The sequence below is a fragment of the Phodopus roborovskii genome, unplaced genomic scaffold, assembly GCF_943737965.1.
Source record: "Phodopus roborovskii unplaced genomic scaffold, PHOROB, whole genome shotgun sequence".
Lineage (NCBI taxonomy): Eukaryota > Metazoa > Chordata > Mammalia > Rodentia > Cricetidae > Phodopus > Phodopus roborovskii.
The window spans coordinates 2,028,919-2,052,095 of record NW_026126647.1 but is presented as its reverse complement, the minus strand read 5'-3'; the positions used below and the strand labels follow the sequence as shown (position 1 = coordinate 2,052,095).

At 42.9% G+C, this 23,177-nt stretch overlaps 2 protein-coding genes across 3 annotated transcripts in view; both read right to left on the bottom strand.

Annotated features, from left to right (window-relative positions):
* The window catches only part of Arap2 (ArfGAP with RhoGAP domain, ankyrin repeat and PH domain 2), a 149,957-nt gene extending 144,107 nt beyond the window's left edge, over positions 1 to 5,850 (bottom strand). Inside the window, exon 1 of one of the 2 annotated variants that reach the window (XM_051174029.1) lies at positions 4,884 to 5,850. In XM_051174029.1, the coding sequence (XP_051029986.1) occupies positions 4,884 to 5,761 (878 nt within the window). In that variant the 5' untranslated portion in view covers positions 5,762 to 5,850. The remainder of the gene's footprint in view (positions 1 to 4,883) is intronic. The other variant, XM_051174028.1, reaches the window with a different exon arrangement.
* Positions 5,851 to 5,870: 20 nt separating this feature from the next.
* LOC127213585 (translation initiation factor IF-2-like) lies at positions 5,871 to 23,066 on the bottom strand. The gene is made up of 2 exons (XM_051174027.1): positions 22,373 to 23,066; positions 5,871 to 5,938 (listed from the first exon to the last, which is right to left on the bottom strand). Exons 1-2 carry the CDS (start codon positions 23,064 to 23,066, stop codon positions 5,871 to 5,873), a joined length of 762 nt encoding a protein of 253 aa, XP_051029984.1.
* Between the last annotated feature and the right edge of the window lie 111 nt (positions 23,067 to 23,177).

Sequence of the window (23,177 nt, the reverse complement as noted above, 5' to 3'; positions counted from 1 at the left end):
AGGACCCGAGTTTGATTCCTACATGATGGAAGCAAAGACATATGGACAAGCTGCCCTCTGGTCTCTACATATGAAACAAACTAAAACAATTTTAAAAGAATACATTGTTTTAAAAGAAAAAAGGCTGAATTGTAGATCTCCTTAGCAGTTTTCTGCTGTTCCATAAAATATGAAGTTTTCCCTCACCATGAAATATGGACTTATTCCAAGGCTCTGTAGGTTCCTCTTAATATTGCCTGCGTACAAACACTACTTAGACTGCAATAAAAGTGATTTTACCCATTCTATCCCATTCCCTATAGTATTCGTAGGACCCCTTGGTAGCCGTTCTTCAACAAATCGAAAACCTGCATTTGATCCCTACATTTTAACCTTCTAAACTTTGTGTTTTCCAGACTCGGACACCTCCATGCTAGAAAGACACTACTGCAATGTTTATAGCCCGCCCTAACTACAGGGTCACCAGCAGTGCCTCAGCTACCCCAAGATCAGTCAGAAATGCCCCTCCCTTCCACACCAAGGTCAACAGCCTGGGGTCAGCTGGAGTAGTTGCGGGAGACAGATCTCCTTCACTTTTCAATTCCCTAACAGGAAAATCTCTACGTAGGAAAATGAAGTAGCCTAGATCTAGACATGCATGGGCAGCGTAGGGGTTTAGGGGGCACAAATCCCATGGGGCCGGAGACTGAAATAAGCACATAGTTAATTATACTGCAGCAAGACTTCCTCCACTCCCCTAGGACCAACAGGACCTACCAAAAATGACCTTCCTTTAGGGCACTGACGTTTCCATCATCAGCTGCCTGCCCACACCCTGTACATGAAAGCACAACACATCTGAAAATCCTCATATAGGGCAAAAACGGGGATAACCTATTCTGGGAAAGTCTGCACGCATTCCTGGAATCCCCCTTTTGTCTCCCCCTTACCTTAACAATAATCCTCTCCATTAAGATTTGCTTACCAACCACACCTGCTTGTTAGATCAGCCGCTCAGGAGGCAGAGGCAGGGGATCCTAAATTTAAGGACTCCTGGGCTATAGACTGAGATCAAAGCCAAGCTTGGTAAGTATCTGCTCAAAATAAAAAAGTTATAAAGAAAAGAATGGTTCTGCTATAGAGCATTTGCATAGCCTGCAGGGGCCCCTAGGCTCAGTCCTCAGCACCAACTAAACAAAACACAAGTAATGTATGAGCTTTGTAGCTGTATCCAGGGAGATTGGCTCCACAACTCTACATTTTGATTGGTTGTAGTTTTCTGTAGTTGTCTCTGTTGTGTTGAGAATTTTCTTTGACTGGGATTGAAGACGACACATGTTTGGGTGTAAGGGAAAATGTAGTAGTATTTCAAGGGATTATGCTGGAGGTTTAGTAAGTCCTCATTCAAGACCCATGACCTTGCTGTCCCTGGGTCGTTCGCTAAGTTTCCAGTACAAGGAATGATTTCGCTCTTGAAGAGTGGGTCTTAAGTCTAATTAGAGAGCTGTTGCTCACCACCTTGGTATGCATGTCTCTACTGTACCCTTAAGGCCATCACAGCCGCCTGATGGTGGTGGCACATGCCTTTAATCCCAGCACTCGGGAGGCAGAGGCAGGCAAATCTCTGTGAGTTCGAGACCAATCTGGTCTACAAGAGCTAGTTCCAGGACACAGCCTCCAAGACTCCAAAGCCACAGAGAAACCCTGTCTCAAAGAAAGAAAAGAAAAGAAAAAAAAAAAAAGAAAGGAAACAAAAAGACTATTCACAGTTTACTGGTGTAATGAACCCAACTTCTTAATCCTGATTTAAAAGAAAAAAAAAAAGTTGACCTCATATGTAAGAATTTTACTCCAGATTATAGATCAATCAGCACTGAGTAACCTTCTAGCTTTAAAATACTTGCCAAGTTTGAACAGGTAAGTGGAAGGTAAATCCTACAAGTCTTCCTATGTCAGAAGCATTCTCTGTGTGAGCGAGGTCGACTGTGAGTGCGTACAGCAAAGCTGAATCCCTCGTTAACCCTGGCAGGTGACTGTGAGATGAGAAACACGAGGCTTAAGGCAGGTGGCATGTGCTACCTTTTTGTAAGCTTTAGAGAACATGAGCTGCACAGGACCTGTGATGCTGCTGGGTCCTCTGAGAGTCCTAACAGGTCTACAATCAGATGGGTGCCAGAGTAAGAGGAGAATGTTTACATACTGAATGGAGCAAGTTATAAAAGGAAACTAATTCTGTAGAAAGTGCAAACAAAAGCTGCAAGGCTTCTTTTTATTATGAAGTCTGTACAGATTACTCTGGGTCTCGCCGTTCACTTCTGTCCTTGATGATAAGGATGCTATTCCTCTCACTGGGGAAATCTCATCTTCTGCTCTTAAGAAAAAATGCCAAGGTTAGAGCAATGCCCTCCCACCTGCTGCTTTTTAAACACCTGCATCCAGTGCCTTTATTTAAAATAGTTCAAATGCCAGGGTGGTATAGTTTTGACTCCTTTGGATGGAAACAACTTCTGTTATCACGTGAAAGCCTGTTGACATTAAAACCGAGGACATTTAGAAGTAAAATAACATTGAGATAAATTATAAATTACACACTATTTCCTGTCTGTGTACCATTTGCTCTCAGTGTGGTTTTTAGACTTGCTCATTGAGATCGTTTTTTCTACTGTGGAGTAGAGAGAAATATACGCATGCGTGAGGAATGGGAAAGCTGAGGACATCGCCCACTTGGGCATGTTTCCCTAGCATGCAGGAAGCCCTGTGTTAAAAGACTATCAGCACTGAATAAACCAGGTGTGGTGGTGCACGCCTGTTATCGGAGCTCTCGGGTGGCACTTAGACCATAAAAGGAGCGAGCAAAGAAAGCAAATACTTCCTGAAGGCCACTGTCTGTTTTCCCTAGTGGTCATCTGCATTGCAAATAGCACAGTTTCCCGGTGCACCAATATGACCCCTTCATGTTGGTTACAGAATGGGAGCTTCCCTTTGGTCAAATAACAACATCTGCAAAAGACACTGCACTCATTTTTTTTTTTTTTTTTTTTTTTTTTTTTTTTTTTTGGTACCAAATAACAATATTCCCTTGTCTCCTCCCTCTGTCATCTCTCAGTATCAGAAGCAGATAACATTCTAGTTCGAGGGAATGTTCCTCTTCTTGCCCTGACTTTTTCTGAATTCACACCTGTCCCTTTTCTCTGGAGGGGAGGTCTAGTGTGGTGGGGGAGGGCAGGGGCTGGCAGGCTAGCTTCCTCCTTTACTGTCACTACTTTGAGTTGGTACTATCCCTTTGAAGCCTAGAGCAGAGAGTAAATAGCCTCTTGCTGTTTGCCTTCAGAATTCTGGGAGCATCCTGGGATCCCATGCAGGATAGCCCTGGTGGAGGAAGAATGTGTGTCTTAGGCTATTTAAAGAAATATGTTCGGTTCCCCTTCCCTCCCCTATGGTTTAATGGATTTTGTGCATTGTTCCTGATTGGCAAATGTGAAGGAAAAATGAAGTTGGGTTCTAGACATTTTAGAGGAAGCTAGGCACTTTCTTGTGACATCACCACTGATTTCTGATAAACACCAGGCTTCTTCCTGTCTGATGGCGTTGACACCTCTCTGGAATGAAGTCTTAGTTCCCTGACCCTGAGATCCTGAGAAAATTAACTTCAGATTTCTACCTCATGAGTAAGGCAGGGTGACCCCCCCACACACACACACCTCCCTATTTCTAGGCCCTCTGTGAAGAAGGCACAACAGACTGAAAATTATAGAGCAAGCTAGGGCCTGCATATTTTATAAATGATATTTTTACTGCTGATTCCCAGAAACATCAGACTTTGCTATTGGTATCAGACCTATCATGATGAAGACAAATCAATTAGGGTCTTTGCCCTCAAAGGCTTTATGTCCTAATATATTAGAAATACTTACATTCGACCAAGTCATAGAATGCTACTATACTTTATAATAATGTGTTGTTAACTCTTCTCTTATAAGTACAATTCAATTACTAAGAGCGCCAACAGAACAAAAGAAAAAGTGGCACCCACAGATTCATCTGCAAAGGACCCTCGGCAGAAAGCCTGGAGTGTGTGCATGAAGCCTGAATCATATCTGAATGCCCAGAACAGACATGTGTTAGCTATCAATGAAACGATGGGCCAGGGATACCCAACCCGTTCCTGGAGAAAACCCTAACTTCCACCATTGATCAGTTAGAAGAAGGTTCTTTCTACTATAAGGCAGCTTCTCTGACATCGCCTAACTACCTCAGAATACCTGCAATTCACTTGTATTTATTTAGTAGGGACCCTCTCATTGTACTTCCAGAGATCTATGGTCCATGAACATGGCTTCAAACCTTACTTCCGCCATCTTGGTTACACTTGTCTTCTGCTCTAGACTGCAACCCCATTTTGCTTTCTATATCCTAGCACACGTACTTGTACTTCCAAGCTCAACAGATTTGTGCTGAATCATTAATTGGCGCCAAACACTGTGCCAGACAATGAGAAACTGCCATTAAAAGTGTACTCCCTGCCAAAGAGTAAATAATGAATTAGGAGGAGTCAACAATTCAAACATGTGACCTATGGTAATGGAAGACAATACCAGATGAGAAGATAGAGGAATGAATATTGGGGGAGTGGGTGTTAAGGGGAAGGAATGCTGCCCCAGTGAAACGGAAAGTCTGCAGTCCCCAGTAGCTATGTAAGAACTTGAAACAGACTCTAGGACTGAAAAGGAATACAAATAATATGGGGGTAAAATGTCTGGAAAAAAAGCATTATGGCTGGTTCAAATATACAGAGGTCAAATACACAGAGGTTAGCCTTAGAAAGGAACCCTGAAAAATACTGTTGTTGAATGACAAATAAAGCCCCCCAAATCGAATACATACGGTTTCTTAACAATTCTTACCTCCCAGAAATTGCTTTTGTTGACCCCGGGATCTCTGGTACAGGTCGATGTCTCAGCAGAAATGATCGAGAAGGCCTAGAAACCAACTTGCTCCGGCTTCTCATGGGTGTGTGGGCCGGCGATGAGGGAACATACAGATCATTCACAACCATCTCTCCTTGAAACTGGAAGAACAGGGATGCTGGGGAGCTTTCTAATGAGCCATTGGTGCCACTTCCAGAATGTGTTTCCGATCTTGGATAGTCCACAGGGGGAAGAGAGTCACAGTTTGTGCTAAGAGCCACTCTGGAATTCTCTGATATCAAGCTGACTTTTTCTGTTTGTTCTTCTCCAGGTGTACAATCCCCTGCCTTCTGGGTACTCAAAGAATCTGTTGTAACATTTACACTACCAAGTAAAGAGTCTTGCGAGGAGTCCACATTCTGGGGTAGCTCTTCTCCCCGAGGAAGACGTAGCTTATCATGTGATATAGGAGAGTGGCAATTTCCCACACCAAACGTACTCATTGTAACAGTCTCCACCGGTGTCAGGCCAGGTCTGTGAACACTAATGCAATCAGAAAATTCTACGCAGGTGCTGTTGCCGGAAGACGGAGGATCCTGACGCTTTTCTGAGGTGTTGCCATTCTTTGCTTTGTGAACATTTGCATATATTGGGATGTCTTGCATTTTTGAAAAGATCATTTGTAACTGTTTAAGTATCCTCCTACGGTGTCCCGTAGGTGAGATTCCAATTTGGTGTAGCACACTATCATTTATCGACGCGCAGTCCTTCACAGTATAAAAGCCAAATTCCCGGAAATGTAACAGGTACTGCTCCAAATTGATGCTCATTAGGAAATCTCTGATGTCCACATTTACTTCACTGGCTGAGGACATAATGGTGGCTTCATTACTACCTGATTATTAAAAAGCAGCCCGATGAGACACACACAAGGATCTACTTCTTATGTTTGTTTGGTTGATTTTTTTTTTCTTCTATCACTCTTTAGAATGTTTTCAAAATGGTTTGTTGTTGTTGTTTTAGAAGGTTATTTTCTGTTTGTATGCTCAAGCCTGAAAAATATTACAATATTTTTATTACTGGGAAACATACATCTAAAGCGTATATACATAGTTTCTTTCAGCGGTGCTAGGTATCAAACCAAAACCTTCAGACATGCTAAGCCAGCACTTTACCCCTAAGTTTCATTCTTAGCCTAAATACTCTAATTAGTAACACCTGTTTCACAAACAAGAGAGGCAACAATTGCTACCTGCTGAGATGGGACTCTTTGGTGGCATTGGAAGTGAATCCCTACACAAAGTTGTAGGACAGAAATGCTTTGGTAATGCCAAAACTTTTAACAAAGAGAAGAGGAACGAGTCTCACAAATACAAGAACATGCATGGCACAACAAGTTTACTTATACTATTACCTGATGAAATGATATAAAAGAAACAATGTATCATTACCTGATGAAATGATATAAACAACTAAAATGATAAGACAGGCAGGTTCTCAAAGCATTTGTGGAATAATTTCATAGTGTTCACCAAAAATAAAACCTTGAAAAAGGATTCAAAGTAGATTCCCACAGCTGGGCAAGATAAAGACCTGGTTAATAGTCTACATACCTGGCAATACAATTATACCTAAAGATGTTAACTCCCTGAATAAAATTCCAGGTGCTACTAGGTAACTTCCCAAGGCGTGCCTCCAAGCAGCCAGTCAGACACAAGACTTGGAATTAATATTAAATGTTCACAGGTGGGTATATTAAACTGCAGCCCCCCCCCCCCCCCCCAAGGCATCAACAGTCTTGAACTCTCAGTGGCTGGTAATTTTTCTTAACAGTTGCTCAGTATGGGTCTCTCCTACTACTGTTCCTGACCCTGCAGAAGCAGCCAGGCCCTGCTGTTCCTTACATTTCAAAGGAGCCTGTGGCCTCGTGTGTTAACAGTCAATATCAACGTGCAAGATAGCAGCAGCTGAATAATAATTAGGTAATTTCTAAGTACACTAGTTATCAGGAAACACAGTAATACGAGGGTGAAATGTACAAGTTAAAGGTCACATTTTACTTCCATGTGTTCCCAGCAGAATCTAGTGGCAGGTACATTTTTCTCCAAAAACAAGTTTTGTTTGTTTTCTGTGTTTTTGTTTTTTCCTTACTTATATTTTCTTTTTCTTTATTTCTTTTTTTTTCCAGTAGTAAATATGGAGCCTAGGACCCTATTTATACTGTGTGAGCACTCTATCATGGAGCTACACCCCTAGTAGCCCTTTCTACTTTTTAATAAAGCTTGAAATGACCTCACTATGCTGACTAAGCTGGTCCCAAACTGATTCTATAGCCAAATCTATGAACTCTCCCAAGATTAGCTCATCTCCAGAGGTGTGTGCCACCAGCCCTAGCATCATAGGCCTCTTAAAAAGCAAACTTATTTCAGTACTATATATAAGGGTGTATTGGGTATGTGCAGATACCTATGTGTCATGCTTCATGGAAAAGTAAGTAACTGAATAAAAGTTATAACATAAAACAAAGGAGATAAAATCCCCTAAGCAATTTCCTTTCTGCAGTGTGTCTGGAATCCACAGCCTTCCAAAGGGAACAAACTGTACAACCACTTGCCTTGGATGTTTAAAAAGATCTCCAAACACTGTCAAATGCAGAGCTTCAGAGGAGAACACCCACCTACATCCGGTCTTCGAACAGAAGCAGAGAAGTCAAGATGCCAGAGAGGAAAGCAGGAAATGCATGTATCAGGGAGAGTGTGGGGGAGGGAGTAGCCCATACTACCAAATGCACCCTTTACTTTGTAGCTGGTTGTGCATATTTTAAGATGCTTACTGTCTGGAACTAACTGCTACAATATATAAAATAAGTGAGTTTAGAATCCAACGTGTAATACATTGTAAACACAATGAACTGCTTAATAATTTTTAAAGGCAGAAGCGCTGTCCTTTTGGATAAAATAAATTTCCACATGCCACAGTCATGGTTACCAGCCCTCTCATAAAAATAGATAGATAGATAGATAGATAGATAGATAGATAGATAGATAGAATTGTAACTAAACATATACAAAGAAAATTTCAGATTTTCCCATAAGTGGTAGCCATCATCCACCCAGTTCCCCAAATCTGAGACCCAGATCTGAGGACCTGAACCCACAGTTGTCTCACCAAGTACAAACAAGGAACAGGCAAATTACTGATTTCATTCTGTGTTGCAGCCCAAGTGTGGCCTCCACCCAAAAACTCCTAGGCTAAAGCCCTAGCTAGCCTTCAATGGGATTATATTTGAAGACAGTGATTTCTGGGAACTAATTACTTAAACGATGCTATTCTGATACAATGGGAACAGATCCTTGTAAGAAAAACCACAGAGCTTGTTATTTCTCTGCCTAGGTCATAACAACCCCACCCAATGAGGCCATGGCAAGAAGAGGGCCTGGAAAAGCCACAATCTAAAAGTCAGCAACTTGACTCAGCCTCTAGACTGAAAATGCGTTTCTGTTGTTTAAGCCACACAGTTTGTGCTATTTCGTCACATCGACTGGTCTTACTCACATATTCTCCGATTCTCACTGTCTGTACTATGGCCCAGGATCTGATAATACCCTCTGCCTGAAAAACTGCAACTGTGTCTGAATAAATCCCTCATTCCTTGTATCAGTGAATTATCAAAAATTGTAGTCTCAAAATTGTCTAGTTGAAGTTTCTTATACTGCCATACCACATACTAGTCTATGTTTAATAAATACTACTACTACTACTAACAATAATAATTGCAGAAGATTCTACTAATGGAAACAGCATACACCAAGTATCATATTTCCTGGAAGACAATCCTGTTAAGAACGCTACTATTATATTAAAACTGTCTCAAACAGTCTAATACCATTCCTCACTCCCTTCAGCTCATTGTTAACTTTTTTCCTCTGAGGAAGGAAGCTCACTTATCTTTGTTCCTTTAGCAGATGTTACATCTGCTTGTTTATGTACCATGTATAGTTCTGAGGAGGCAGGTATTGTAGGTAACAGCCGGATTCCCTAAAATAGAGCGGCATGCCCTTTTCTCCATATGTATCTATAACTAGTGCTGAGAATGTGAGTTAAGGAGCTGCACCATCAGGGATGTAAGTGGTCAGAAGTCTCATATGGCTAGATTTGTTTGCTGTGTCTGAGCCTCTATGGTCTCATAAACAAAGCCTTTCCTTTCACAGTATATACTTTATTTCCTGGGTGTGTGAGCCAAAAACAGACACATCCGTGTTCTGCTCAAAACCATCTCTCTGCTACCATTCAAGATGCTATGTATGGCTACACGGGCAATTCTGAGGACATGGAAGAGGCTCTCCACCCATAGACCTTGCAGCTCTTTGAACTTTAATACTAGATCTATCTTCTAATCAATCGGCTGACTTTTTAAACAGTCTGACTTTAAAGGCCAAGCAACCAATGGTGTTCACATGTTTGTCTTTTCCCAAGAGACTTTAGCTCCAAAGAAAGCAATGAGATTCTAAGATGCAGTAGTACTCCTAAATATGAGATAGCACTAGTCCTCTGTAATTTGACTTCCCATCTGGTTATCGGAAAAAGCATGGCCTGACTCAATGGCTCTCCAGGGACTGGTGTGGGAATCTGCTAGGCAGCAACCATTATGAATAGCAGGAACCAGAAATGTCTCTTAACAGCCTCCAGACATGACTGGGATGTGTGCTGAAACAGGCAGTTAGAGTTCCAAATCCTCTATCGTCCCCAAGACTGCTCCAGAGAAGCCCACTCAAGTTGTACCTTATCATTTTTTCCCCTTGAGTGGAAAACCTTCTTAACACTACACGAAATACACTGCACACAAAACTGGGGTCAAACTATGTTTATGTTTTGTCTCCTTCACTTCCTAGAAGCAAGAACTCAACTACGGGTCAATGGGGTGATTCTGTTTCATTTTCGGTAAAAAATGCGAACACTCAGATACACTCTAGCATTGGCGTAGATTAAGTGGCAGAAGCCATTCCACTAAAACACTGCCTAGTAGTGGCCACCCATATTACATATCAGCCCCATTACAAGATGTATATTTACTACATATACGCTCCCACGTTGGTTCCTTTCTATTCTTAGAGAAAGGAGTTAAAGTGTAGAGAGGATTTAGGATCCACAGATACAGATCTTATCACACTTCCCAAAAAGGAACAAGGCACTTCAGCACTACTCAATATGTCCAGTTACAGCAGGGAGAGTTTTGAGTGTAGACTTTGGCCTGCTTGTCATTGATTAAGCCACCCAGAAGAATATATGCATATGACAAAGGTAAAAACTAGGTACTAAAACACAACACAAGCGTGTGTGTGTGTGTGTGTGTGTGTGTGTGCGTGCGCGTTTACCTATGTGCATACACACACACACACACACACAGAACTTTTTTTTGAAACTGTCTCTACCGCTCCTAGCGACTTCTCTCCACCCTTTAAATGTGTTCTACACCGTTGATAAAGTTCTGGGGTGCTAGATATAGATGTATGTGGAGAATGGAGAATGGAACATTTCACTCTCCGTTTGGAGGTTATCTTAATTTCTTAATACCCTAAAGCAGTGATTCTCAACCTCCCAAATGCTGAGACCTTTCAATACTGCTCCTCATGTTATGGTGACCTCAAACCATAAAATTATTTCCTTACCACTCCATAACTGTAATTTTGCTACTATGATGAATCCTAATGTAAACATCTGTGTTTTATGTTAGTTTTGGACAACCCCTTTTAAGGGGTCTTTGGACAACCAAGGGGGTATAGGTCTTAAGCTTGTATGTTCTTAATTTTCCTTTTCTTAGAGCATATTTGATATTTACTGTCTTGTATATAGTTTTATATCAACCCTAAATCTTTTTTTTTTAGACTAAAAGGGGAATTGTAGTGAGATATCTACCCCACCAGCACACTTTGCACTGACCACACCCATTGGGGGTGGGGACAGGTGCAGGCATGACCTGGGGGAACTAGGTCTGGGGTCAGAGACCCCAGCATACTCTCTTGCTTCCCAGTTGGAGACGGAGAGCATCTGGAGGCATCCTTGGGACGAACTTGCTGGCAGTCATCTGTTTCTGTTGTGAGTGATTTCTCCCCAAATAAACATCTATCGGCCTATTTGTTTTCCCAGATTCTTATTTATCCACAATAAGGGGGTCTCAATCTTAGGTTAAGAATCGCTGCCCTAAAGGGTAACTGAAGAAACACGGAAAAGGAAACATTTACTTGTTGTTCTGTGGAGAAAAGAAGGAAAAAAGCCATGTTTCTGTTAGATCTCAAAGAGACTTACAGAGTTGCTTCACAATAGTTAGGCTGTTGCAACAAAATACCTTAGACTGGATAACTTATAAGCAACAGATAAGCATTGCTCACAGTCCTGAAACACAATAAATCCTAGAGGAAGGCACCTGGAGGTCTAGTGTCTAGGGAGGGTATGTTCCTCCCAGACATGCTCTCACATTTGGCAGAAGAGCAAGAGAGATAAAAAGCTCACTATTTCCATTTTATAAACTCAGTAATCTCATCCATGAATGCTCCATAGTTTTGAGTCAATTGCCTCCCAAAGATCCCACCAGTAAAGATTGTTACTCTAGGGCTTCTGACTTCACATATGAATTTGAGAGGAGGAACACATTCAGACTATAGTCTTAGCCATCTTCTGTGCATTCCGTGGGCTACTTCAGTATAAAAAGCAAAAAGTCTAAACAAAAGTGATATGGAACAAATAATAGGTCCCCACCTACAAACCTTGTGTACATGGGTCTCTATATACTTTAGTTTCCCCAACAGGAAAATGGGTATAAGTAGTTCCTACACCTCCTCCATAGGGCTTCTGTGAGAAGTGAATGCATTAATACATTTGAATCATTTACAACACCAACTAAGACACAATGAATGCTAAGTCAGGTTTTCCCACCATTAATTATTAATGAGAAATAATGAGAAATAATTATTTCTCATTATTATTTTGCCATAAAACATTCTGTCAAGATGTTGATCACCTTCTAAAGCTTCCCAATAAATGCCCGAAGTATTTGTTTACAAACATCCTATTGTAAAGATTCAGGCATTATACTGGGCTGCCCCTGTCACCTGGCAGAATGTACTCAGGCAGTACCCTGGTCAGCCCAGGTGCAAAGGACCCCTTTAAAAGAAAGACTTCTGCCCACTTAGACTCTCTTTCAAGCAGGTCCCCTGGGGGAGATAGGGTTTTTCCTGTCTCCCTCTTCTCTTCTGTCCTCTCTGTCTCTGTGTCTCTTTACCACACTTTTCTCTTTCCTTCCTCCATCTCTTCCCTTTCTAATAAAACACTTCACTGAGCCCTATCTGCCTGGCATGTTTGTGCCGAACCTAGGTCAACCTCACCTGCCATGGAATCCGACAAGGTCCCCCACGTGCTTTATTCCTAACACCTCTAGTATGTGTTGAGGGGCAGTACAAATGATGAGCATTACAAATACGAGTGAGCACATACATGACCACAGTGCCCTGATATTCTTCAGTGAGGAAGCATACAGAAGCAGAACACCACTTAGACTCATAGGACATAAGCCTGACCTGTGTGTCACTTAATAAACAGTTTTATCACCTTACCAAGCTCTACCCTGAATCCAGCTACATCTCCTCGATCCCCTGCTGCTATCACTCAATCTACCATCTTGTTTACCTTAGACCGCTACAACAGGTCCCTGAACCAGTATCCTTCACTGTCTACATAACAGATTCTCCATATCTGAAGCACTGTGGTTAATTTTATAACATAAGCCACATCATAAACACTCCCCACAATTTCCCAAATTCACTTTCCCTGGCTTTCCGGCTAAACTGACAACTACCAACTGGCCTCAGCCTGTTCCTAAAGTAGACCTTTTCTCTCTCGCTCCCATCTCTTCCAATGTCCAGTGTGTCAGCTGAAGATGTCTTACATTTGATTATGCTGTGGGACATTTGTTTAATAGTGCAAAGATGTGCCGTACCCTTCTAGCCCTTCTATGTCGCATTTGTTTAACTGCGAAGCTGTGTTACTTTACCATCTAAAATACCTGATGGTCTAACTAAGGAAGGCGGGGCTGGCAGGTAAAGAGAATAAACAGAAGGAGAAATGTGGGGAGGGTGGTGGGGGTCAATTAATGGAGGGGCCAGACACACAGCTACACAGCAAGCCAAGGAGTAGGAAGTAAAGAAAAGTATCTAGAACAGAGGAAGACGAAAGCCCAGAGACAAAAGGTACACAGGATAATTTAGGTTAAGAAAACCTATCTAGAAACAAGCCAAGCTAAGGCAGAGAATTTATGGGCAAGAGTCAGCCTCCAGGTGTTTGGAAGCTGGGTGGTGGGCCCCCAAAGGCCATAGAGTAAAAACCAACTACACCACTGTGTACTCCACATCCCCATAGCTAATGGCTCACTCCATAAGTTGCACGGCCTCATCTATCATACCTTTTTCAGGAAGGGCTTCCTCCACCTGCCACGCTGGTAAGCATGCCTTGCTACTCTCCACTCTTTACTCTTACCTATCTATTCGGGGTGGCAGCCAGGAAGTGTTCATTGTTTTAAAATTCAGTGTTTCTAAGTCAGCGAGCTAGTAAGGAGCAGAGAGAGAGAGAGAGAGCAGATACAAATTCCTCCAATCCAGCCAACCACTTATAATTCTTCAGCATGGGAGTCGAATAAGTCAGAAAACCAGTGGGAGTCATTCCAAATCATCTGCTAGGCACCTACAACTTCTCCTCCTTCCTCATGTTAGAAAAACCAGGCCACTGAACGCCTCTTCACCTGTCTAAACACTTTCCCAGTAGAGTGTGGTACATGCCTTTGAACCAGAAAAGACAACAAGTGACAATTTTGGGATTGTCCTTCAGCCACTTCATTAAATGTAAGGGTACTTAGTGCTGTCAGGCAAGTTCTGGAATCACCTTTCTTGATTCTAATTTCCTATAGGAAAACAAAATATGTAGAATTTAATTTCATTATATGTTTAATCCATTAAGTAAACACATCATTGATGGGAGATGTTATTCTATAAATATGTTTCTCTTATTGGCTAATTAGTAAAGCCCTGTTGGCCAATAGGAAAGCAAGATAGGTGGGACTAGGAGACAAGGAGGATTATGGGAGATGTGGTGGAGGAGAGTCAAGATGTAGATACTTGAGATGAAGAGGTCTGACCCTCTCTCTGGTAAGATAAGACCACATGGAAACACTTAGATTGATAGAAATGGGTTAATGTTTAAAGACAGAGCTAGTCAATAGGAAATGCTAGTAACAGGCCAACAGATTTATATCTAATAGAGCATCTCTGTGTGTTATTTTGGGGCTAACACGGCTGTGGGACAAGGCTGGTGGAAAAAGTGCCCATACACATCATCTTAACTCTAGGTGAGTTAGAAGCTGCAACTGTAACAAAATAATAACCTTGATAATCATATGGCCACATGATTAAGGGGAACTTTCAAACATAGCCATAAGGGAGGGGGGTTGCTAAGTGACTAATGTAACTTTCAATGCCCTACAATACATGTCTTACAGAGTCTAATAACAATAGATGATTATTGTCTTCAAGAACAGTAGTTCCCAGTAGATTGGTACTGTCTCTTGGGGTTAGAGCCCAAGGATCCTAGAAACTGTTTCTACTCATCTCAATGACAGAGTAGTACAGACAAGAGCGGTGATGTAATATATCCTACCATGGTACCAGTTTTCACTCCCTACAACAAATCATGGCCCCATATGTTGTGAGAACTATGGATGGTCATAGAGAAAAATGCTTCTGCCTTCAACTTGTCAGCAAACCTTCAGAGGACACATAACTTATTCCCTGGGAGATTAAGGATGCTGCACCAACTAGTTTATGCCACAGAGTGTAAAGACATTCACCTCTGCTTTGGTGAAGAATATAGTCACAAGAAATGGGAACCATGTTATCTGCATACAGATATTGCTTAATACTGAGACACTAACTTCACGTATCCATAAAGGCAATACATTCAACAATCTTATTCCATACAATCAAGGAGAAGAGAAAGTAATGCTGAGAAAAAAAAATTTTTTTCATTTTACTCAATTCCATAGTGTACAGCACACTAGAAAGTTGAAGGTCTAAACTAACTCCCCCACAGTCATGGCCTTACACCTTAGATATTTAGACACAAGTTAAAAGTTGGTCATTTGCCACCCCTCTACACTGCCATTTCTTTATCTACCCTATTATGTAGCAAAATTAACCTCCTTATAGAAAGGCAAGTCCCCCAATCTGGTCATCTTTCTTAAATGTGGTCACCTACAGGTATAATCTTCTCAGTCCTGTGTTCTTAATTTAAACCACTAGTCCATCCTCATTTCTCCAGACACATTCATTCTCTTTCCTTTATTCCTAGGACTTACATTGTTAACAACAGCCCATTGCCATGACTCATCTGTTCAGGACCTCCTGCTAACCTTGCAGCCCTCTGTCCAATCAATCATGCGGTAGAAAGGTCATAGTGTCATATTCTTCTCATTTGGGGTCCTGTGCATGAACTCTCAAGATTTAACAGAGCAGGGGTTCTCAACGTCACCAGTGCTGAGACTCTTTAATATACTTGCTCATGTCGTGGTGACCCCTAACCATAAAATCATCTCATTACCACTTCATAACTGTAATTCTGATACTGTTATGAATCATAATATAAATATCTGATATGCAACCCAAAAGGAGTCATGGCCCACAGGTTGAAGACCACTATACTGAAGGGTGCTGTTTAAACTATCTACCACACTTTGCAAGCTCAAGTCTTACATAACTCTTAGGTTGATCGTGGGTATGGGTGTCCATACAGGTCCTCAAATATAAAAGCCTCAGTTCATTTCCACATCAACTGCCTGAGGTTTAACAGCCAATAACAAGTTGATGGAAAACATCTTTGACGTCACGTCATATAGCAATGGTAACTTACAACTCAGTAATATTTATTTTGCACCTACCATTGCAGAAAGATAGCTTTTGTCTATCTGTGATAAAAATCCCTCCCCCACCTCCAGCACAATATTAAGCCAAAGTCTTAATAACAAAATCTTATCCACTGACTAAATTAGCAAGCAGTGGTGGAAATAAAAATGCATCTGGACTGCAGGGGAAAGGATTGACAAGAGAAGACTCAGCTTCCATTGAGAACAGAAGGAGCGACCCAATGTATATAGGCAGATGAATGGAATAATCAAAATGTATATACCAGCAGTGGGAGAAGGAGTCCTTTTTTAAAGAACTGAAAGCCGGAGAGATGGCTGTCAGTAAAACCAATGGTGTACAAGTGTATGGACCTGAGTTCGGATCTCCAGAACCCATGCAAATGCCAGGTGGGTGTTCCCATAATCTCAGCACTCGGTAGACGAGGTAGGGAGGGGATCTGGAGGTTGGACTGGCTAGCTAAAGTAGCAGAAGGTTGAGTTTTCTGGGTTCAAGGGAAAGACCCCGTATGAATAAGTAAAACAGAAAATGACTTAGTCTCTGTGGTTACCCTCAGATTGCCACATACACGTGCACCCACACACCTGCACACACACACACACACACACACACACACACACACACGACCATGAACACACGCATGGATGCAAAACACATACAGATGCACACACACAGAGAAAGGAAATATCACTATGTTGAATCTTTACAACTTGCTGCCAACTAAAATAAGCCAGTGACAGAAAGGAAAGGACCCCATGAACACTCTTGTAAGAGTTATCTTAAGCTGTCAAATTCATAGGAGTCAATGGTGAACTTGCGTACATCAAGGAGGAGTAGAGAGATGGGGAGCTCTTTAATGGGCATGATTCAGTTTCTGCAAGAAAAGAAAGTTCTGGGAATGTGTTCTACAAGAATGTAAACAGGCTTAACACTATTCAACCATAAAGATGGTGATTGGATAAAGCACAGAGGAGAGGGGGAAACAGAATGAACTCCGTGTACATGTTTTCCCCTCCTTTGACAGTTCAATCTTGAAAGTGCAGTACTATCAGTCTGCGAGATTGTCCCCTTCCATCTGCCCTTAATCCCTCATTAATTCCACCCACACCAGACACCATAATGCCTGAATTCCAATCCAGGCTTCTCCACTTTTTATTTGCACTATTTAACGTCTCTCCCCCTCCTCCCCTCCTCCATCCCTCCTCCGTTCACTTCCCTCACCTCTGGGGCCCCTGTGCATGTGTGTGTGTGTGTGTGTGTGTGTGTGTGTGTGTGTATGTCCACGCGCTAGTGTGAGTACATGTATGTATGTATGTACGTATGTATGCATGTATATCCCCCAGGCTTGCATGAGTTTTAGGGTGGTGTGGGGGTGAGTTCTCAGTATTTCCCCTTCTATTTAGCATATGCAGCAGCAGATATCCTGGGATCACCAGGCATCACTGCACTCAGCATTTTATGTGGGTTCCTAGGACTGATCTCACTCGTCATCACTCTTGCAAGACTAGTGATTTTACCCACTGAGCCATTGCCCTGACCTAGGTTTCTCTGCAGTTTTACTGAGTATCTTCACAAAATTACTTAACTTCTCTGAAACTCAAGAGTCCCTACTTCTAAGACGAGGATAATATAGCTCTTCTCTTAAAGAAGAAAACTCTATATGTACATACATACATACATTCATACACATATATATGAATGTATACACACACACAATGACCTAACTTGAACTGCAAGCATATGATGAGTGCTGGCTATTATTAATTCATCTATTCTAATCAATACTGCACTTAATTATATCATATGCTATGAATGCACCCGGTTTGAGTGCTACTCTTTGGCTTACATAGTAATATCATTTTCTTTATAAAGGACTGTAAATGCATTTTTCTAATAAACCTGCAAAGCTTTGTTTAACCTAGTGAGATACAGGCATGGTGTTTTGAGATTGGAAGACTGTAGGCTTAGGACTAGGACCACAATATAAGTACCTAAGATCCCAGCTGCTCTGCTGCAGGCAACTTTTATGGACTTCAACAAAGTGTCACTATTGTCTTCTGATAAGCAGGAAAGATAACAATGCATACAACTCAAGGCTGTTGTAAGGGGAAATGTTTGAATGTTCACTGTGCACGTGGCTCTTTGAATGGTTTCTGGCAAACTGCAAATATTTAGTCATTAGCTGCTACATGCAAAATAAGTGAAACTTGATCTTAAAATAGCCAGATTCTCAGCAAAATCATTTGGCTTTTGGATCAAGGGAAAAGATTATTCTGAGATATTTTTATTTTACTTACTGTGTATTCAGAGAAACACAACTCTGCAATCTAAAATTCAGTATCTCTGTCTAAGCCTGGAAGAGTCAGTTCCTTTGATTAGTATGAGGGGTTACTGTACTGTGCCATGCCCAATGCCTAGGTTTGTGTGTTTTAGATATTATCTTAATACTTAAGTTCCTAATAACCTCCTTGGTCACTGTATCTCTGCAAGTTCCCATCTACATTTAAGTTAATTAGTTGGGGTTTGAAATGTCTTCTAAATTCTAACGCACAATCTTCCAAGGAAAGCCATGGTTTGGGAGCAACCAAAGAAAGAGTTTATCTCCCACAGGTTCAATGAGAAATGGCAGGCTCAAACCAGCATCTGTGTAGTAGATGCCCACCCGTGTTCTCCAATACCTAGATCTTCTTCCATTGAAGACAGGCCCTTTCCCGGCCCTGGCCAGTCTGTAGCACATCTGTAGCTAATCCTGATGCCTTCAAAATCTTCAACTGAGAGGCAGGAAGGTTTAAAACACAACTTTAATGTTCAGTTAATCCAGACAAAACCAGAAGCAATATGACAGCTCAGTACAGAGTCCTTTACATGTAGAGTTATGCCATAAACATACTTTTTGTGTGCATTCATCTCACAGTGTTGTAGTACAAATATCTATTCACCATCTCTCTGAATTTAAGAGCCTCGTTTTTTTTTTTTTAGACCAACAACCAGATGTTTCAAAATAGCCTACTGTGAATGTTTCCTCTCTGCATTTATAAATAGCACCCTGACCTCTTTTCCAACTGAATTCAAGAGCTTCCTCTTGATTCTGTGATTCTTACAAGTTTCTTGTTCTTACCAAAAGACAAGGACCTCAACTGTCTCTGAACTGACATGCCCCCTTGTTTACATTTATTCCCTGGATAAATATTTAAGGGACATTGCTCCCTCCAAGAGAATAGTGGGAAGTATTTTCAGTTCAAGATAACAGTACTCCTTATCTCACTGGTGAACAGTGTCAAGGGCTACAAAGTGAAGATACAATGTCTTCCCTCCAGTAGTTTAAAAAAAGACCAGGCTCAGACATGACAATAAGCAAAGGAAATGGCACGGGTACAAAGAGTCAGCCCTGAGACAAACCGCTCAGTTCAAGCAAAGAAGGACTAGGGGGACACAACAATGTCCTCAGAGGAATGTGGCATATGCAAAACAGACCTTACTAGGAAGCAATGGGGGGGGGGGGGATCAAATTGTATGACCTTGACTTTTATAGGGTTTGCAATATAATGCTTTATTTAAGTCACAGAGATCTGGCACCGTCCTTGAGAAAGGATGGAAAGGGTGGAGCACCCTATAAAATCTCCCATCACTTTGAGGAGTATAGTTAAAGGCTGCTGTAAGTCTTGGCTTTCCAAATGCAACGTAAGGGCTACTGGGTAGGGTTTCAAGAGGAAAGGTGGAGAAACTAGCACCTGGATGTGGACCAAAGGCCATGGAGGGGGTGTATGGAGAGAAGATAAACATCAGGCCAGGGCCAAGAAGGCAGAGCAGGAGCAGTGAATCTAGAGTTCAACAGGGAGTGATGTCAAAATGGCAGGTGGCATCCATCACCCAAAGATCTGCAAGAGTGAGTGAAGAGTCCCAACTTCTTGAGAATGTGTGAAGAGCTCTGCACAGGCCTCTGACCATCTCCACCCTGTAACCCAAATCATCTGACAACCAGGAAATGACCAGTCTCTGTGACTTGCTCTCCTCATGCTCATACACAGCATAGTCAGTGGTGGTCTTTTGGTGTTTGTTTTTGTCTTACATTCTATTTTTTGAGAACCTTTAGGAAATGTAAACCTTCAAGCAACCCACCTGAGATTATTTTCTCTACTACTACTACTACTACTACTACACACACACGTCAGAAAAGAATTCTCTGCACCTCTCACAAATCTCTCTCAACAAAATGACTCCCTTGCCCATATCACTGTATCTCTATATGTACTTGAGCATGGATAGATAGAAAAGTCTGCTATGCTGGGTTAAAACTTCAAGAAAATGTCTACACAGACAGAACAATTAGATGAGAAATCCATTAGCTGTTTCACTCAAGGGAACAAAAATAAACAAGCCCAATGAATTCACTACTAATACATATTTGATTTGGTTGACATCTGGCCTATAAGTATTTACCGTGTGTGTGTGTGTGTGTGTGTGTGTGTGTGTGTGTGTGTGTGTGTGTATAAGTATGCACATATGTAGAGATGACACGGCATTTGTATTGCAGACAGGGGACAACTTGCTGGAGTCAATTCTCTCCTTCCACCTTGAGGTCCTGGGTATTGGGGATCAAACTCATGACTACGGGCTTGGTGGAAATCATCTTTACTGGCTAAGCCACCTACCTAGCCAGGCCCTGGCAAGTATGTTTTTTGAGATCTGAAATAATAAACTCTAAGCTAGAAATGATTTAAGATGGCATCCCATACTTCTTTCATATTCACCCTGTTTGGTTAAAGTTGAGACGTATTTCCAGCACCAATAAGAAGTAATCCACTTGACTAGTGTTTTACCAAGAATCCAAAACACCTCACTGTCTACCAAGTGGAAAGGCAAAGCCCAATAACTGAATGGATAATAAATAAACCTGAAGGGAAGCAGTGGGAGCTGTAGCAACAGAAGCTATTGTGCTTTGAATTTTATGTCACTTTCACCACAGAGTTAGTTAGTCGCAAGGAAGTGTGTTAGAAAGTAACAAAACAAAAGATGTCTTCTTCCTGGACCTCACCAAGTCTATAACCCAGACCCAGAAGCAGGTTTTCAAAAGTGCAATTCATTATAACCTGAGTTCTACTTAACCATGGCAACTAAAGCATTCACTAAGTGCCCGTGAGCCTCATAGCGGGGAACTTGAGATGCCAGGAAAACAAGAATTTGTTCTGGAGTGGACCATCAGCCTCTCCTTTCACAGACAACCCATAAAACTCATCTGACAGGCTAAGGAGAGGAAGGTTAAAAAAAAAAAATACAGGACAGCAGATCCACATAAATCCATTTTAACAAGCCATTTGACTTACCCTCTAGGTACATTTTATTTAAAAAGAAAATATTTGGCTCTGACACATCAGGTCAATATACTGCCCTCCTGGTGCGAAGACCCACCTTAAATGTGGGTTCAATCACTTCCTGGATGGGAGCCAGGGGATATTTCCATTTTAGGATGTAGCCTACTTGCACGACCCACATTTTTTTTCTCTCTCTCTCTTTTAAACATTGTTAAATGGTGAAATACCAAGTGCCTTTGCCCTCCACATTTCTCTTGTACGTGCATAAAAGTCATTTAAAAAAATCGTATAGATATTCCTTTTCTGTAAAAACTTATTGCACACATAGTTACCTTCCACTTGCACACAGGAAATTCTCCATACGCTTCTGGTGCAGAGCCCTTAAGTGAGGAGAATCAATACTGGGATTTTAAGTGCAAAGCTATTATTGGTAATAACAATGACATCCGATTAAATATACTTTTAAAAATAGCTTATTTCAATACTTAAAAAAAAAGTATATGCCACTAAGCGTCCTATATGTCAAGGACAAACTTGGTATCGCTCTACCAACTTACAAGAGAGCCTGAGACAGTTTTCCACACAGCGTGGTTTATCACTCCTTTCGTATTTTTTGCTCTAATTATCATCAAAGGTTCACGAGATAATCCCACAAACCTTCTTCCAAACTAAAGTAACCCCAGACCGCCACAAAGAAATCCAAGACTGTTTAAAGACAGACAGACAGACAGAGAGAGAGAGAGAGAGAGAGAGAGAGAGAGAGAGAGAGAGAGAGAGAGAGAGCCCGAATGAAGTAAAAATAAAACTTACTTCAATTAATAGATGGACACCACCAATTCTCCCACGAGAACTGCTTCCCACACCAAAGGAGGAAAAAAGAGTTGCCTGATAAACGCACTCTGGAGAGGTCCCCGGGTACAGTGCTGGGTTCAGGCAGGTGGAGGCCGAATGATTGTAATTAAAGTTAATTAACAGGGCTGCCGCCTTAAGTGTGTAACCAGCAGGGTGCGGGGGAGCACGGAGCCCCAAGTCATTACCTCTACCGAGAAAATAACTTGGTGCCTGGAACTCGCCCAGGCTGCATTTGGTCGGGGGCGGGGGTTTGTGGGGGGGGGGGCAGGATGAGGCCGAGTCTCACCGACTGGATTGTCACCAGGGCGGGTCAAATCCCAGAAGCAAGCGCAGCCTCCAGATAGACAGATAGATCACTTACCGGCTCTGGCTTTCTCTTCCGACGCCCACTCGCGGGAAGCAAGCGCAATCCAAGCCGCACAACCCAGAGCCCGAGCGCTGTGCGAGCCCCGAAGCGCGTCCTCCGCGCACCCACCCGGGACTGTGCCCGCCTCCAGCCCACCCCGGGGACTCGCCCGCCTCGCGCGCGGCCGCCGAGCCCCGGGCAGCGCAGCGCCGGCTGCTCCCCGCGGGGCGCTGTCACCGACGGGCGGACCCCGCGCCGCACCTGGAGGCGGGAACGCGGCTGGGCTCGGCGAGCGCGCAGCCCCGGAAGCCGCGCCCGCCCGGGCCGCCCAGGTGCTCGGCGCCGCGCCCGGGTGCTTCCTCCCTCCCGGGCCTCGGGGGCGGGGATCCGCGGCCGGCGGGGGCGGCCCGAGCTCAGCGGCGGGGGCGGCGGGGCAGGCCGTCCCGGTTCCGCAGCATTGCTGCGCGGCTGAGTCAGCCTGCCGCCGCGCTGCCGCCCAGGCCGGCCACCTGGAGCGCGTCCGCCCGGTGGGGACCGAGGGAGGGCGCGTCCTGGGGCGCGCGGTGCGACCCGCCACCGTCCAGCAGGGACCCTCGCCGGGCCTCTGCTGCCCGCCCGGTGCCCCGGGTTGGGCGCGGCTGACCTGGGCTGGTGGCCGAAGGGGCGGAACCTTGCCTCCACCGCTGCCTGTGATTGCAGAAGCAAGCATACTCCACCGAGAACTTTCCCTGTTGCCTCAGCGTTTCCCAAACTTCAGGCTCATCTAAGACACCGGTTTTTCCAGGTTCCCGGAATCAGTGTACTTACCCAACCCTTCTAT